Source organism: Zophobas morio, unplaced genomic scaffold (assembly GCF_036711695.1).
Source record: "Zophobas morio isolate AGI-343-1 ecotype UQ-CSIRO unplaced genomic scaffold, CSIRO_AGI_Zmor_V1 ptg000008l, whole genome shotgun sequence".
NCBI classification, from domain to species: domain Eukaryota; kingdom Metazoa; phylum Arthropoda; class Insecta; order Coleoptera; family Tenebrionidae; genus Zophobas; species Zophobas morio.
Window position 1 is genome coordinate 14,412,372 of NW_026972113.1, and position 17,476 is coordinate 14,429,847.

The window sequence follows — 17,476 nt, forward strand, 5'->3', positions numbered from 1 at the left end:
CTACATTTTCAACATTAAAGGGGAAAAGTCCACTGCATCTAAAACCGTTTTCAACTGTTTGTGAATCAATCTGTGATAAAGCTTGTTCAAAAATAGGTGCAAAATTTTCCTTCCGAACTTTATTTCCATTGTTTTCTACACGCCAACGTCGAATAGATTTTTTCCAATACGTCTTGAGTGGTTTGAATGCAGCAACATCCATGGCCTGTATCAAGTGAGTAGAGTTTGGGTAAAGTGCTACAAGTTCTATTTGTTTGCTAGTGCAAAACTGTGATAAATGGAGGGTCATGTGAGAAGCATGGCCGCCAATGAAAAGAATCACTGGTCTTTCGATCTTCATTTTGTCAAGCCAAGGATCAAAAATATTTGTAATATATCCAACCACTTTCTGAACGTCCAATACCCCACTTAGGATTTACACTGCTGGAAATATAACCCGGGATTCTTTCATATCTAAATACAATCATTGGAGGAGCTAAATTTCCATTTGCATTAGCTGTTACTAAAACTGTCAAATTTTCCTTCTCATTATTTCTGCCCGCACTATATACGATTTTATCACCCCTGTTTGCCAAAACTTTTTCACCTTTTGGTTGTAAAAAAAATGCACTTTCGTCAGCATTGAACACTCTTTTAGGGTGGCTTAATATGTGTAACAAATTTCTTGTTTTTAGATCTTCTTCTATCTCTCTAAACCACCCTCGAATTTGGAACCATTCCATCAACATCTTTTTTTGATGACGTTAGCAGTTGCTGTTTCCGCTGACGTTGCTTTTAGAGCTGAAAATTGTTACTTATAAACTCCGTTGCCAAGTTGTCGTTGATAGTAACTTTGATGTTCAACTTTTGCCGGGTTGTGAAAGAACAGTAGAGGATTCAAGTTAATTACTCAAAAATTTACCATTTTAGACATGTTTTAAGTTTCTTGTTATCAAAATAAGTCTAACACGTACTAAGAAAAAAAGGCAAAAAGTAGCCCCGCCCACCCACCCTGTCTCAATTGTGATGATTTTTTTTATTCGTCGTGAGCCAAGGGGGCGGAGCTTAACTGCAAAATCCTTATTTCTCTACGTGAAATTAAAAACATGTTTTTGAGTATCGTGTTGTTCAAAGTATATATTTATATTTAGAAAAAAAAAAGTCAAAGATTAAGCCCCACCCATACCTGCCCTGATCTAAATAGTAATGAAGTTTTCATTCGTGGCAGACCTATTGCAAACTCATTTTTAGTTTCTTGTAAAGAAATAAGTATTTTGCAGTTAAGCTCCGTCCCCTTAGTTCACAGCGAATAAAAAAAATTGGTCGAAAGTTGTTTCAACAGAACTTCCCTCGCACCGAAAGTACAATGAAATATATCTACCATTTTCGAGTTGAGTTTATTTTACACGATTTTATGATGACTTCATCAATATAGAAGACACGTGTATGAACTTGGATTGGTGCAGTGTAGTACTTGCTAAGATAAAGCTTCCTGAGAAAATGGAGGGGGGGTGGGCATAGCTAGTACAGTTTTATTCAAAAAATATTGGGCACTGTCATTCTATCATTTATGAGAAATCATATGTGATTTAAGCTTTACTGTTATTTTGACAAATATTAGCACTTTTTAAAAATCTATTTTGTCAAACGATCTTTATAGTTTTGGAAATTTCTTTCTAACCTATAAAATTTAATACGGATATTTACAGCGCTGGCTTGACATCCCCGTGTTACAAATTTCGGTGAAACTTGTATCTGATGATTTTGTCTGTACAAATAGATTCCTAGAAGCAAGCAACGTCAGTAGATAATACATATTTGGACTTGAACTACACATTACTATATATTATATTTATTTATTAACTAACTAGTTACTGCCTTGAAAAATATTATTGTTTACATTTATCATAATATGTTTTTCTAGATTTTCCATTTTAAATGAATGTCAAAGGTGCCAAAATCAGTCTTATCTTGTCAGATTCTAGCCCCGCCCACCCACCCTCTGTTTTTTTGGAAGGTATATCATTTGCCAAAATTAGTCTCATCCTAGCAAGTACTTCTCATTCTAACGACTAATTTTATTTCAGTTCAGCATAAAATATCACTCATTTCATTCAAATGAAAAGGAGACAGGGTGGGTGGGCGGGGCTACTTACAAGTACTTGCTAAGGTAAGACTGATTTTGGCAGATAACATATCTTCTAAGGAAATAGAGGGTGGGTGGGCGGGGCTAGTACTTTCTAAAATAAGAATAATTTTTGCAAATCGAATTCCCCTAAGAAAATAGAGGGCGGGCGGGTGGTTATAGTACCTGCTATTGAGATTTTTCGGTTTTTCGATTTATCTATTTTTGAACTTTGGATGTCTCAATTTTTCAATTTTTCCATTCTCCAAATTTTCGATTTCTCGACTTTTTATTTTTCGATTACTGGATTTTCCTATGTTTTATGATACGATTTCTCTAGTTTTGTCCTCTTTAGTTTTACGATTTTTAAATATTTCGATTTTTCAATTTTTCAAATGTTGATGTTTCTAAATTTTCAGTTTTCCGATTGCTGAAGTATTTTTTTTATTTTTCCATTTCTCGACTTCCCAAAGTTTCGGTTTCTCACTTTTTCAATTCTTCAATTTTTCAATTTTTTAAGTTTCCGATTTTGCGACTTTTGGATTTTTGGACTCCTGAATTTTTGATTTCTCGGTGTTTTACTTTTTGGATTTTCAATGTTTCGTTAAACTTTCGACTGTTTTGTACGTCGATTTCTCAATTTTTCAACTTTTTAATGTTTTAATTTTGCAGTTTTTAAAATTCTAGGTTTTTCGATTTCTCGAGTTTTCAGTTCTTTTTTTCAATTTGTCAATTTTCCGAATTTTTTAATTTTCGGGACGGACAGTAGTACAATAGCAAGAGATATTTACAACACAAGATTGATTTTGGCAAATTACATAATCTCTAAGAAAATAGGGGGCGGGTGGGCGGGGCTAGTACTTGCTAAGGCAAGATTGATTTTGGCAAATGACATAATCTCGAAGAATTCAGGAGAAATAGGCTACTGTCCGTCTCGTTATTGCCAATAAAATTTTATAGGGTAGAAAGAAATTTCCAAAACTATACTAGCCCCACCCACCCGCCCTCTATTTCCTCAGAGATTATGTCATTTGCCAAAATCAATCTTGTCTGAGCAAGTATTAGCCCCGCCCATCTCCTATTTTCTTAGAGATTATGTCATTTGCCAAAATCAATCTTGTGTTAGTAAATACTAGCCCCACCCACCCGCCCTCTATTTCCTTAGAGATTATGTCATTTGCCAAAATCAGTCTTGTCTTAGTAAGTACTAACCCCGCCCACCCACCCTCTATTTTCTAAGAGGGTAAGTCATCTGCCAAAATCAATCTTATCTTGCTAAGATAAGACTGATTCTGGCAAACCACATACCCTCTAAGAAATTAGAGGACATGTGGGCAGGTCAGGCAGGCTAGTACTTATTAAGATAAGATTGATTTTGGTAAATGACATATCTTCTAAGAAAAAAAGGGTGGGTGGGCGGGGCGAAAACTTGCCAAGCTGGGACTGAACAATGTTAAAGAGTAGTCACTGGAACCAAGAAGGGGTGGGTGGACGGGGCTACTGCTTGCTCATGAAACTAGAAAAAGCTAAATTTAGCCCCGCCCACATTCTTTCTTCATTTCACTGATTTACTTTAATTAGTGTAAAATGGAAATTGAAAAATAACAGTATTGTATTACCAAAATTTTCTTATTAATTTTTTGGAGAGGCTGTTTAAGTAAATCATTGGTCTAAAGAGTTTAGACAGTACTTCCCTCGCTGGCGGAAACGTGACGACTGCATGCTTATTATGTTTTTTTTTCGCAGTAGATTTCAAAGCATTCGGTTTTGTAGTACCTGAGTAAACCAATATAATAAATTTACGCATTCATTAATTTTTTTGAGTCACCCTGTATACGCAAATCCAAAAAATATGAATGGAATGATAAATCACAAGTACAGACTCATCATATTTTGTACGTTTTAAATAGAATTTATTCGGCAAACTTTTGAGCTGACGTCACCAAGTTTTTGGAGGGGATAACCAAATATATTTCGACTAAATATTGATGATGCTCTTTATAGCCTTAAAACATCTGCAACATTTCAAAACATTCGGGTTAGCAGATTCAAAATTAAATTGCAAAATGTGGTTTTATAATTTTGATTTTTTTTTCCAAAAATCTGGACGTTTCGGGTAAAAACTCAATTCGGAGTCGTAAACTACATGTGTAGAACTATGTTATTTTATACAATTTAAAACCCATTTACTATGTACAATTTTGAAGTGACGTCATCGCATTAGTGGTGGGGATGATTAGACAAATTTTGGTTAGCGTTTTACCATCTACATGATATTCCTAATATAAGTACAAAATTTCACAACACTCGGTCCAGTAAATTCACAGTTCATGTTAGGATTTTAATCGTTAACTGGTTCTAACACAATGTAACAGACATTGCTAGGAGTTTTCATGAAATTCACTTAGTCTGGATCTTAATACGTAAATGTTACATTATAACACTTCTTAATTCTTCACACAAGATTGCCAATAGTTCATTTACAGCAGTTAAATTAACAAATTCATAATATCGTGAACTGACGGAGGATTAAACATTTCTTCCCTTAGGTAGTTATTATCGTTATCATCATTACATCACCGAGGCATTTCCTCGCAACGCTAAAAAATTACATCACAGAGACGCTTGTTCCTCGCAACGCTGACTGGGGGTATTTTTGTGTTTATTTATCATGTGTTTTGTTTGGGGTAAACCGTTCCTCAAAACAATTGTTTTAAGTAACCGATCACTTGGATCAAGGCAACATTTAACACAATGTAAATTCTTTGTTTGAATCGTTGATAAAGTGTGGCAAATATTAATCTCACGTAATTTTATTAGCTTGGCAATTTTTTACCTCATGCAATTTTTTTATCTCACAATTTTAACTTCAGTAATTTTCTTTGTTGTATAATTTTAATTAAACGTAAATTTCCATGCTCTGCAGTTTTAACCACACGTAATATTTTTTGGTTGTTTAAAATTCCACAAGATTGTATGGCGAATTTAGATGTTGTTTATTGCCCTTTTGAAACTTTAACACTTGTTCAGTTGTCGTTAATATCAGAGTCATAGAAATTGAACATTTAAAATGGAATTGATGTTAAATAACACCGAAATACGTGGCTGAAGCGGAGGGCGCGGTTCCTAGTCGAGCTGCGCTATTTAAAATATGAGGGTTTCGGTGAACAGGTGATTAAATGGCTTAACATTAGTGGACGTCATTTTCTCTATCAAAATTTGATTTTTGTGGAATTAGTGCTGTCAACCAGAAAAATGTCCCCCCTATTACAATGGATTTTCTTCCAAGTTGGCAGCACTGCACACTCCCGCAATTTGATTAGCTGAAAACCCGACGTCAACGGCAACGTCAACGGATGATATAAACAACACTAAATGTTACCAAAATATCATTCATTGCTCTGTAACGATAGTCTAGTCCTTGTACCACAAGAACATCTTTTTTCTTTACACCAATCCTTGAAACGTGTACAGGCAAATTAATATATTTCACCAGAGTTTGGTGAAAGCAAATTCAAAGACACTTCTTTTGCACAGTCCAATATATCTGCAGCTATAGTTTTGGAAATTTCATTCTATCCTATAACATTTTATTGGCAATTTTTTTTAACAATCAATTACTCATCAAAAATGTTGCACCTTTAATCCATAATCTACTATCTATCGTTGTTTATTGCATTTCCAAAAATAACCCGATCCTTGCAATTATTATATCGCTTTTAAATTTGTTGACACATCTCGGATTAACATCATTTCACGTTTCATGCGTGTGGTGGCATTTTTGACATTTTGGCAAGACGGAGGCAGTTCTAACAGTTCATTTCGTTGATTGATATTTCTACAGAAATGACTGAGTCTGTTGACAATCCTAGATCTTTAGTTGAAATTGACATCATGATGTTTTCAATAATTTCCGGTTGTCAGCTGTCAAGATTGACAGATTGATGACATTTTTAAGTTGCAAGATATATCCAAAATATAACCTAAATTTATCGCATGTCACGATTGAAGTATCTGTCACTCAGTTACTTCCGTTATGCCAACACAAACGCAAGAAAAGTTTACATTTTTGTTTCAAAAATACCACCCACAGACTCGGTCATTTCTACCACGCGATATAACATTCTCGAAATTTTAGAAACGTAAAAGAATTGTATCGTCGCAAAAAGGAATCTGTTTTAGACTACTGCTGCAAATACCCAAAAATGCAAATATTACAAATATGAACAAATATGTGCCGTAAACAATGCATAAAATCCGCTTAATTAGCCATAAATAACTTTTACGGTTGCCACTTTTCGTTATCTAAATAACTGTGTAAAAACGGCGATGACACAAATACCTGTGCCTATCACTCCCATAAAAAAAATTAAAGCAGCACTAATTTGAGGCGCTCGTATACATCCTAATTAAATTGAGCAATCTCCATTCCGAACAAACAGCGTTCCACAAAAAGAGGAAAATTTTTCAAACGGCCACTTTCCCCATAATTGCCTTCTGTTCTGGATCCGAGCGACGTTTCGGTTATGAAGTAATAGCGGTTGATCGTCCACAAAATGACTGTCATTAAACGGATCAACAACCTACGTAATTTTACGCCGATAACACGGCTGCAAAAACGAATTCTCGCGATTGCAATTAGTGTTCAAGCTAATTAAAACGCCGGTCTCCCGACGAGGGGGTGGTTTTTATTTAAACGTTAGGCGACTGATTCACGATTTAATTTATTACGATCGACTCACTTAAAGTTAATGGAACGATTAATAAATATTTGATTTTTATTTTGTCACCGTACGATTATCTAATCGATTTGTGTTAAGGCCGGGCTTTGAAAAAAATTAAATCGATGTTTTGGAAATTTCGCTGCGAATGCATGACGTATTTTGTGGATTTTTACGTGACATCAGTATGCAAATACATATTATACCTGCGTACGGCGGGATTATGCTGAGATAAGTAAATGTGAAGTATGTACTCGGTTTGGTTGTTGCACGTCTGACATTTGAAAAAACGGCTCTAATGGCCTTAGTGAATTTTTAATGAAATTGCGGTTCTGCGTGTTTTTAGCGAATTCGTTTTCTTGTCGGCAGTATTGAAGGGGGATTAATTATTGCTAATTGGCACGCAAAACGCGATCCACGGAATTATTGGAAAAAGTATTAGTGTTGTGGATTGCAGAACACGAAAATGACTACGTTTGGAGTAGGCCGTATTTTGTTGTATTTTCGTTGGGTTTAACGCAGCATGAAATTGGTAAGCAGTTTTGTGAAAGGTGTGCATAGTGTTGTTTCAAAACAAATTTTGGAATTTACGAGACTCCAATGCCAAATTAGGTGTGCAGAACAATACTTTTAATAACGATTATTTCAACTATTTACGACTCTTATTCAACAAAACGTATAAATACATTAAAAAACCTGTAACAAATTTAATTGTACACGCAACAACACGACTACCTAGTTAAATTTTTAATTGGACATAAGTATGTTAAAAAAGCTACGTTTGGAGTAAACTTTAACTTACTTGAGGCTAAATATTTAAGAACTTTTAAGGATGCACCGTTTGAACACTTTTCATTAGATAAATCGACGCTCATTTCAAACAACCGATGCTATTGTCGAAGCTGACTGTAACTCCCATAAAATGAGGCAACAAACGAATATTCCATCGATCCGACGCTAATCACGAGATTGTGTGTATTAATATTTCATTTCATTGTTTTCGTGCTGTATGTCGCCAAGTACTGACCCATATCATGACAAATTTAAACCAATTAAACACAAAAAAAATTCCAACTCGAACAACCGCAGATGGCGCTTTATGTTTCATTTAACACTGGAAAAACTTATTTTTGTATATATGTATTAGTAATATTATACATATATGTGTATTTATTTTAAGTTCAAATTAAACTCGTGGTGCATCTACCGTCTCCCAGATGGCGCCACCGCGTACATCACCAGAAAATTCGTTTTTCGTGTTTGTTTTATTCCACATGGCGAATAAGATCCGCAATCTATTCCCACCGAATTAGCATTTCATGCGCGTTCTATAGCGTCGCGATTGCCACTCTAGGTGTTTTATTTGTACAGAACCGGCCTCGTAAAATTTACATACAATAAAAACGACGATAATCTGAAGATGAGCATCAAATCTACTACTTACGAAGAACGCTGAGCGTAACCTGAGCGAATCCTCTTCATTGTTAAGAGACAAGGCCTACGATATAAAAACCAGCTGGTAGCAGTCAAGAAACGTTTTGAGACTAAATCACGGAGGCGTAATTTGAAGGGAAGGAAAGCGTTTAGCGTAATAGGAAAAGTGAAAACGAAGGGGATAATTTGAAAAGGCTTTTAAAAGATTTTTGTATAGAAATATAAAATTCGTCTTTAGGCAAATCGGGGTACTAGTTTGAGCTACCGCAACCCAGATGGCGCGGAATTTTGTATACCGCTTTAAAAAAAAAGAATGACATATGTAACACACTACAACTTTATCCATTTTAATAATCAAAACTACGGTAATCTCATAGAATTTCTGAAATAAAAGATTCACGGTTATTGCTCATTAAAAATGGATCATATCTATTGATTTCTCTGGCGGTCGCATTTATTGCATACGTAATTTCACTCCGGACACACATATTGATCTCCAGTATAAAATATTTACATACAGGATGAGCATCGTTTAAAACTGAAATACTTATGCAATGCAAGTGTGTATAACGAAAAATTGAAACTTTACTAACCGCCAAAGTAATGGTTATTTATATAATTTTTTATGATTCTTATCAGATTACATGTTTCTTCGTAGTGGAATTCTGAGAAATTCTAGTTTCACTCTCTAATTCAACCAAAATGATCAACAAACGCTGCGAATCAGACCGAATCACTTCCCTTTCAAGTATGTAATTTCAGTTCAAAAGAAGTGGTTAAAACTGCGATGTAATGGCAACTTTGTTTGAAAAACTATTGGCAATAAGCTGTTTAATGAATGGGCATTCATTCAATGAGAATAGAAAACGTGTACAGGAATGTACTCGATAATTAGAGTATTGCGCACTAATTACCTTCATTTTCTTATTTATATGTCCGAATGATTAAAATATGTACTTAATTCGTAATGAACGTTCTTCCTTTTGATGTAAAAAACATACGAATCGTTTGCTGGCATTAACGAGGGTGAGACACGATGGCTAAAGCATTTATTTTGCAATTAACTTAATAAATAATAAATTAATATAACACAAATATTTCCATGAAATTAATTATTAAAAATTATTTAAATAGTTGTTATTGACTGACACCTTTTTTTCAAATGAAAAATGTTTTGTAGGGGAACTAAAGGGGATACATGTTTACTTTCCGAGCGTAATAGGCCATTTTTATGTTTTCTCGACGTACGAAAAAATGGGTCTCCCTCAATTCGGTGCATTCTCATATGTCAAGAATGTAGAAAAAGTAAAAGAAACGAATTTATACCAAGAAAATTGTCCAGCGAAATAAATTCCAAGCTGCGTGTATTTCGTACGTTTAGCGAAATCTTTATAACAAAATCAAGATCTTAAACAAAAAACTAAATGGAATGAGTACTTAAAACATGCACGACCACAAGTAAAAAACAAGCTGTGTGGGTGTTTGGGAAGGGTTGATATTAAAAATACATCTTAAAATTGATCATTTTGTGTAAAATAGCAAAGGTGACGTCGTTTGCGGAAAATCAGCGCACGTATAAGGCCAAGGATATGGTCATTTTATAGTTTTAATCGTTCTAGATTTCGAACCTCCACAATTTTAAGTGTCTCAGATATTCAAGTGGAACAGCTAAACGGGGACACCCGGTAATCATTTTCTAAATTAAGAATAATGGAAACCACCCCTACGTTTCCCGAATTTTTGACGAAGTTACGTCGGCATTATTGTTAATTTTTTTAAATACCAATTACGTAATTACTCACACCTACACTTTTACTTTTTGACATTTGGCAAATCTGCAGGATCCTGAACATCCACCTATAACCGTTGGTATTGTAAACGACCAAAACTAAAGACCCAGTACCCAGTACCAAAATTCCCCCATTGCAAAACCCCGTCCTTGATCTTGTTTTTTCCACTCCAACCCACCGCCGATAGCCGGTTTATTTACCTTCCTTCCATACTTCCATAGTTAATGAGGCCATAAAAATTAACCGACAACCATGCACCCTACCAAACAACCCAAACATTAATAAACCATCCGCACTCTAGATCAATATACAATGATCGCCGCACACTTCCCGCAACATCACCGAAGAGAATTCAATTTTCGGCACACATGTCCACCGCGAAAAGAACTCACCGTTTCTGCCTGCAACTGCAGCCTTCTCGATGGCTCCCGCTCGAGTCGGACTGGAGTCGACGGGGACGAAACCGGAGCGGAAACGTCACTGCATCACTGGCAACGTCCGTCAGGGGGAAAAGAGGGGGCGAGTCTTAAGCACGACGCGGATTTTTTTGTCAAAATGTCACATTCTTTGTGGTCGGATGGTTAGAGCACGACCGAACTATACACGGCACCGCGAAAGAACACGGTCTGGTTCTGAAGTCGCGACTAGAACGTTCACCAGTTGGTCCAATAAGAACTCGTCGCCAGGGCCGGACTCGGCGTCGGGGGGTCGCGGGACGCGCTGGAGGGTCGTACTGAGTCATATTTTCACACAGGAAGGACGTATACCGCAGCTCGGGGCACATTTTTCGTTACTTTTCTTGGATAACATCATCAACTTTGTAAGCGCGATGAACAAATATATTTTAATTAAAACTATGTAATCATCAAATTAGTGGTGGTACGTTGCCACACTCTGAAGAAGTCTTTTAGAAAAATCTCTGAAATAGATCACAAAATTTGATAGTTGTTACTTATTTAGGCCAACTGTATATTTAACATTAATTTAACTAGGTATTGAGCTTGTGATGCACTTTTGGGATGAGATTTACTTATCAATAGTTGGAGGTAATGTCGCAGTCTTTTTTTTATATAAATCGGAAAGTCGCATACGGCTTCAAAACAATCGGTTGGAGCTGGGTGGGTAGTTTGGTGCTCATTTTCTACAATATTGATAAGAAAACCCCGCTTAAAATAGGCAACCCTCGATGACGTATGTATTAAAGGTTGCCTAATAACGTTATAACTGTATACACTGTGTTGAGCGAAAATTTTAATGTTTTTTTTGTGTTCAGTCAATTTTTTGTTTAGTTTTTCGTATTTAGGTCAGCTTAGGAGGGATTTCATTGCTGTCAGTTTAAACAAGAGCCGACGAAATATTTCCCCTTGTATTTCCGCATTGGGAAATCCAAACAGTGCGAAAATTCACAACAACCGCAGCGCAACCCTTGGGCTAAACATCAACAACCCGCCGCCTACATTCCGCCGAATCCGGCCCTGGCCCCCCTTTCCCTCGACGAAGACAGCCATACCTGTTCCGTCGGGCCCGAAAGAGACGGCAAACTGCAGAAGAATCCCAGAGCAGGAGTGGGGGCGCCAGAAAACCGACCAACTCTCCTGTCATTCCGCAAACGTGCGCAAACTGTGTCAGTGCAACAAAAACACCAAAAATCGCCCGAAAGCCGCCTCGAAGCCCCGTTTTCGCACGTGATGCTATCGCAGGTGTGTTCGGTCCCTTGTCGAGCCCCCGCAGCGCCGCGCCTCCTGTAATGGCCCGCCGCAATGAGCTGTTGGGCTTGGGGCTCCTGGCCGCCGTGTGCCTGCTCTTCATCGCCTTCAGCCAGAAGGAGAGCCCCCGGTACTCCCGCGCCCTCAAATACGAGGAGCTCTACGACGAGGGCTTGCCCGAGGCGCACCCCAACGCCTCGCTGCTGAGCGTCAAGGAGGTGGTGCGTCTGCAGCAGAGCGCCATTCGGTACGCCCTGAAGGACTACCCCTTTCCCGCGGGTCGGCGGCTGAACGACTACACGCTGGCGGCGGGCGGCCGCCCGCTCCGTACCGTCATCGTCACCACCTGGCGGTCGGGCTCCACCTTCCTGGGGGATGTGATAAACGCGGTGCCTGGAAACTACTACCACTACGAGCCTTTACTCGACTACGGGATCATTCAGATCCGGGGGCCCCCGCACGCGGACTCGGCCATCGCGAGCCTGCGGAGTCTGCTGAACTGCGACTACTCGAGCCTTCAAAACTACCTGGAATACGGGAAGACCCACACGTACCTGTTCATGCACAACACGAGGTTATGGGGGCTGTGCGAGACGTTCCCGCACTACTGTTGGAATGCCACCTTTCTGAGCAACGTCTGCAAAGTGTTCCCGTTCCAATCGATGAAGACGGTGAGGATTCGGTTGAGGCTAGCTGAAGAGTTGCTGAGGGACGAAAAGTGAGGGTTTTTGGAGGTTATGGTTAACTTAATGAGTTCGGGGTTTGTAGGTTAAACGTGAAGGTGTTGCTGCTGATGAGGGATCCGAGGGGGAGCCTCCAGAGCAGGAAACACAGGGACTGGTGTCCAGGAGAGCCCGATTGTGATAAGCCCAATCTGGTGTGTGCCGACATGGTCGCAGATTATAGTGCTGCTATACAACTCAAAAAGTTGTATCCAGACAGGTTTAGGTAAGGGGCTGCCAAGCAACTTTCTACAGGTTATTTCATCATAATAATGCGTCTAATTTGTCTTTAAGTTTTCATAAAACAAAATTAATTAGAATGTGTGTTGATGGTAAAAAAATTAATTTGTTACCGCATTGTGAACTTTATTGTTTTGTATTAACCATAAAACAGTTAAAAGAAAGTTATTGGGGGCGTAATTAATAAAGGATGTAATAACATGATGTAAACAGAAGGTGGTATGATATCATTTTATTGTGTAAATTTATTCTCAAGTGTGACAGAATCTGTTTTTTGATAAACCTTTATGTAAACAGCAAAATTCGCACATTATTTTTTTTTCAGATATCTTGAGTAAGAAATTTACAAAATGAAAATCACTAGACATATTTTGTTTAATCATTTTTTGAGATGACGTCACCAGTGTTATGGGATACATGAATAAATTTTAATTAAAATTGCCCAAATCAGTATCTATTGTCAAAGTCTTTTAGATTATCAAAAAGTGATATTCAAAATGTTTGTGACTACTGAACTCAATGGGACAGTAACAACCTCAAGGCAACTCTTAAAATTTGTTTTAAAGGTTATGTTTGTAGGTTATGTTTTTGTGACTTTTTTTCCCGTTGAGCCAAATTATAAACAGATGGATTTTCGAAAAAAATGTTTACGCCTTGAAGCTTTAGTAACCTGAAATGCTCGCCGCGCTCGCGTTATGTATGTTTTGTTGCTTAGATCTAAAATTAATATTCATGAGTTTACATTGTCACAAAATCCAAATCCAAATTTTTGTACTAAGAAATCCGGAAAAACGCTTTATTAGTTTACCTAAAACACAACTCTGGCTTTTAAAATTCTTATGATTAACACAATTAGTGAACTTCGCAATTAAGATAATTTCACTAGAAAAAATTTAATGTGTGTTGGTTCTACACGATTTCACTCTACATGATTTTAAGACGTTGTGGGTCGCACTTATTATACATACATACCCACAACGACTTTTTATTATTTTTAAGAATGTTAACAACACAAAATATAATTGCTAACTTTATTGGATCGTCCCTCGCTCGTTCCTGAAGGGTATTTCAAGAGCATCGCAAACATTGTACTGGATCGAGATGAAAGTAAATATGTCGCTAATAGCTAACAAACAACAAACTGTTTATTAAGCATATTTATAGGCTAATTGTCACGTTTTCTGGAAATGTTAAGCAAACACTAGATAAAGTAAAAAAAAGTAGTTAGTTTAATGCTACTTTAGCACCAAATATTTAGAAAGTTATCAACGTAAAAACTTTAGCGTTATGATTGAATGACACATCGGTATGACTTTCATCGCTTAATAACAAATTGCACTCTCCAATATCCGGTATGAAAATTTCTCCGCGATTTCGGCGTTTTTAGCCAGTCGAACCATTTTTCGATCACTCGAAAGCGATAAAGTGTGGAATTTATGAAAGGAGAGTCGCGTTTTATGCCCATGAGGTGCAGATGACATTTGCACCTGATACTTTCACTCTGTTGCAGCAAGCACAATTAAAATATAAGACCCAAGGTCGAAATGGGTCGCTAAACCGTTATCCATACGTCCGAGTTGTCGTGACTACGTATTATTGTCATTGCAGAGCCATCCGCTACGAGGACCTCTGTATGGACCCTTACAACCACCTGAAGGACCTCTTCAAGTTCTTCGGCCTCTACTTTCACCGGGCCGTTCGGGAATTTCTCGACTCCCATACGAAAAAGGACGTGGGGGGCGTGTCGAGCACCAGCCGCGACACCAAGAGCGCCCCATTCCACTGGAGGGCCGATTTGAACTTCTCCGAGGTTCAGTACATTGAAGAAAACTGTGATCAAGCGATGAAACTGTGGGGATACATAAAAGCGAGCAATGAGTCACACCTTCGCGAATTTCATCCACTGACAAACTATTCTATAGAGTAATTAGTTTTAGTGGGCAAGCTTTAATTTCGTTTCTCGGCCAGTGGCAACTCGTAGCGACGGTTTAATGTGATTTTTGTTTCATTTTAGACGAGGCGCCACTACGGTCTGAATCAAACATCGAAAGTCCTACCTCTGATGTGACCCCCAGGGCCGTACCGAGTTCGAACGCTGGCTTGTTGTTTTTGTAAAGTGTGCGGCCCTGAAGACCTCCGAACGGAAGAGTATTTTTGATTTAAGTACCTACGACGCAACTAGTGATTTTATTGATATTAGAGCTAGGTGAACACGGCTTGTACATCATAGGAACTTAGTTCGTTGAGTCACTTGTGATGAATTTGACAACATTGCTTGCCACGGTTAATAGAACACTCGTTAGATGTTGCCAGATTGACTTACGGAGACTCGATCTCTTGTTACTTGGCAGCTTTTTAGTGCAATTGCAGCGCGGAGGGACCGAGTCCCTTTTTTTATTATTATTGTTATTATTATTTTGGAAACGTGGCTGCTGCGACGTCCTAACAATTGCTCAAACGTGCACTTATAACAAATCATGCAACTAATCGTAAGAATGTTTTCGATTTTCGAGCACTGTTGTCTGATTTGACCTCATTTCGTTAGTCTTACCTCCCTATTATAGTCAATTGTTTGAAGTACCTATTTCGATCAAAGGGGGTGCAACTCGTCTCGTTTAAGAACGCCTTCGACGCGTTTGATATCATGTAGAGCATATCTTTACGGAAAATAAGGATTATAATCATAGGACTGTGCCTTTCAGTACCATGGCATCGTTCACGGAGCACAAAATATTTTCTTGCACACGACTATGATTTTAGGTTAAACGACAAGTTCGTTTTATCATAGAACTCACCGGTACGAGCCTAAGCATTAGGATAATTACACGCCACAATCACATTTTGGGCTTCCAAACGTAGTTTTCGATCACAGTCTAATAGACGCGACGCCATTTTTTTCGAATCTCGCCACTAAGCAATATGGCCATCTAGTAGGCTGTGATTTTGACGTTTTCAACATTCCTTTTTCTTGCTTGGGGCATTTCGAGTCGACTAGGAAGCTAGATTAAGTCGCCTAAAATTGTGACAGGTTTCGAAGTTTGGTTGGTGTTTCGTATTGTGATGTTTTCTTTATGGTTAGTTTTAAGTTCTACAAAATCGTACTTGTTTTACATTAGCCGAATTTTATATATTTTGATATTGAGAGTAATTGTATACTGAGGTGGCCTAAACGGTTGACAAATTTAAGGTACAATATGTCACATGTTATATACTCACATGATTTGAATAATATGTTTATTTACAAACAGAATGGGGTTTGATTTTCCCGCCAAACTTGCGATTGGTGCATACACAGCCTTCGTCCATTTTTACTTCCCGATCTTTCATGACCCCTAAAGTCTATTTGTTATAAGAACTCCATAGTCTTGTAACACCGTAACAAATATTTCTCAAACGTTACTATTTTTGTCTCACTTTCTCTCATTGCGGTTGAGATGAGACGTATTGCTTAGCATTTTAGGGGCGGTCCTAAAGATCTACCGATAGGTGCGTACAAAGCAGAAGTTCTCAAACAAAAAGTACTGTTTTTTTGAACTTGAAAAGGACAAAACATAACTGTCTGAGAACCGTTGTCAAATTTCGGGTTTCACTCCAACAGGCGGAGCTATGTGTTTTCTCTCTCGCACATCCGCTTAAGTTAAAATGAGATAGCGTTTTGTTGTTCTTGTTTCTCACAGCATAACTCAAAGTACGGGTGGTGGAAAAAAGAGAAAACGAGTTTTATGATATCCTGGAAAAATTATAACAAATGAAGTATACAGTACGAAGAAATAGGTCTCCCATTTCCATCTGTCTATCTGTCTCCGAAAGTACTGAGCCGATCGTTGTCAAATTTTGCACGTCACTTCAAAATTATTCATAGTAAATGGGTTTTAAATTGTATCAAATAACATAGTCTTAAACATGTAGTTTATAACTCCGAATTGAGATTTTACCCGAAACGTCCAGATTTAAAAAAAAAAAATCAAAATTAGGAAACATTTTGACGTTTAATTTGGAATCTACAAAACCGAATGCTTTGAAAACTTGCAGATGGTTTACAGTAATGATAAGCATGATAAGTTTTTATTCAAAATATATTTACTTGTCCCCTCCAAAAAATTGATGACGTCACCTGAAAAGTTTGCCGAATAAATCCTATCTAAAATGTAGAAAATATGATGAGTCTATACTTGTAATTTATCATTCCATTCATATTTTTTAGATTTACACATACAGGTGACTCAAAAAAATTAATGAATGCGTTAATATATTTTATTTATTTAATCAGGAACTACAAAACCAAATACTTTGAAATCTTGGAGATGTTTTAAAGTTATCATAGGCATGGTAAATTTTTGATCAAAATATATTTGCTCATCCCCCCTAAAAAATTCGCAATTTATCACCTTTTAAATTTAACAAGTTTAATTTCCAAGTTTTTTAAGAACTAGCCTCGCCCACCCGCCCCCTATTTTCTCATAGAATATGTCATCTGCCAAAATAAGTTTTACCTTAGCAAATACTAGCCCCGCCCACCCGCCCCCTATTTTCTCAAAGAATGTTATCTGCCAAAATAAGTTTTACCTTAGTAAGTACTAGCCCCGCCCACCCACCCTTTATTTTCTTAGAGGGTGTGTCATCTGCAAAATCAGCATTATCTTAGCAAGCACTAACACCGCCCACCCGTATTTAATTAAAGGGCGTATTATTTGCCAAAATCAGTCTTGTCTTAGCAAGTACCAACTCTCCCAAACGTCTTTATTTTCTTAGAGACTAT

The 17,476-nt window shown here is 37.5% G+C and overlaps 2 protein-coding genes across 4 annotated transcripts in view; one reads left to right on the forward strand and one right to left on the reverse strand.

Moving 5' to 3' along the window:
- LOC135125456 (beta-1,4-glucuronyltransferase 1-like) overlaps positions 1-10,757 on the reverse strand; it is an 80,895-nt gene extending 70,138 nt beyond the window's left edge. Inside the window, exon 1 of one of the 3 annotated variants that reach the window (XM_064051097.1) lies at positions 10,442-10,757. The gene's annotated coding sequence lies outside the window, so the exon portion shown is untranslated. Of the gene's footprint in view, positions 1-7,627; positions 7,714-10,249; positions 10,421-10,441 lie in introns of those variants that run through there. The other 2 variants (XM_064051100.1, XM_064051099.1) reach the window with 2 other exon arrangements.
- Positions 7,067-15,967, forward strand: LOC135125458 (carbohydrate sulfotransferase 5-like). Its single transcript, XM_064051101.1, has 4 exons — positions 7,067-7,357; positions 11,353-12,473; positions 12,524-12,703; positions 14,326-15,967. Exons 2-4 carry the CDS (start codon positions 11,797-11,799, stop codon positions 14,642-14,644), a joined length of 1,176 nt encoding a protein of 391 aa, XP_063907171.1. The 5' UTR covers positions 7,067-7,357; positions 11,353-11,796; the 3' UTR covers positions 14,645-15,967.
- The last annotated feature ends 1,509 nt before the right edge of the window (positions 15,968-17,476 follow it).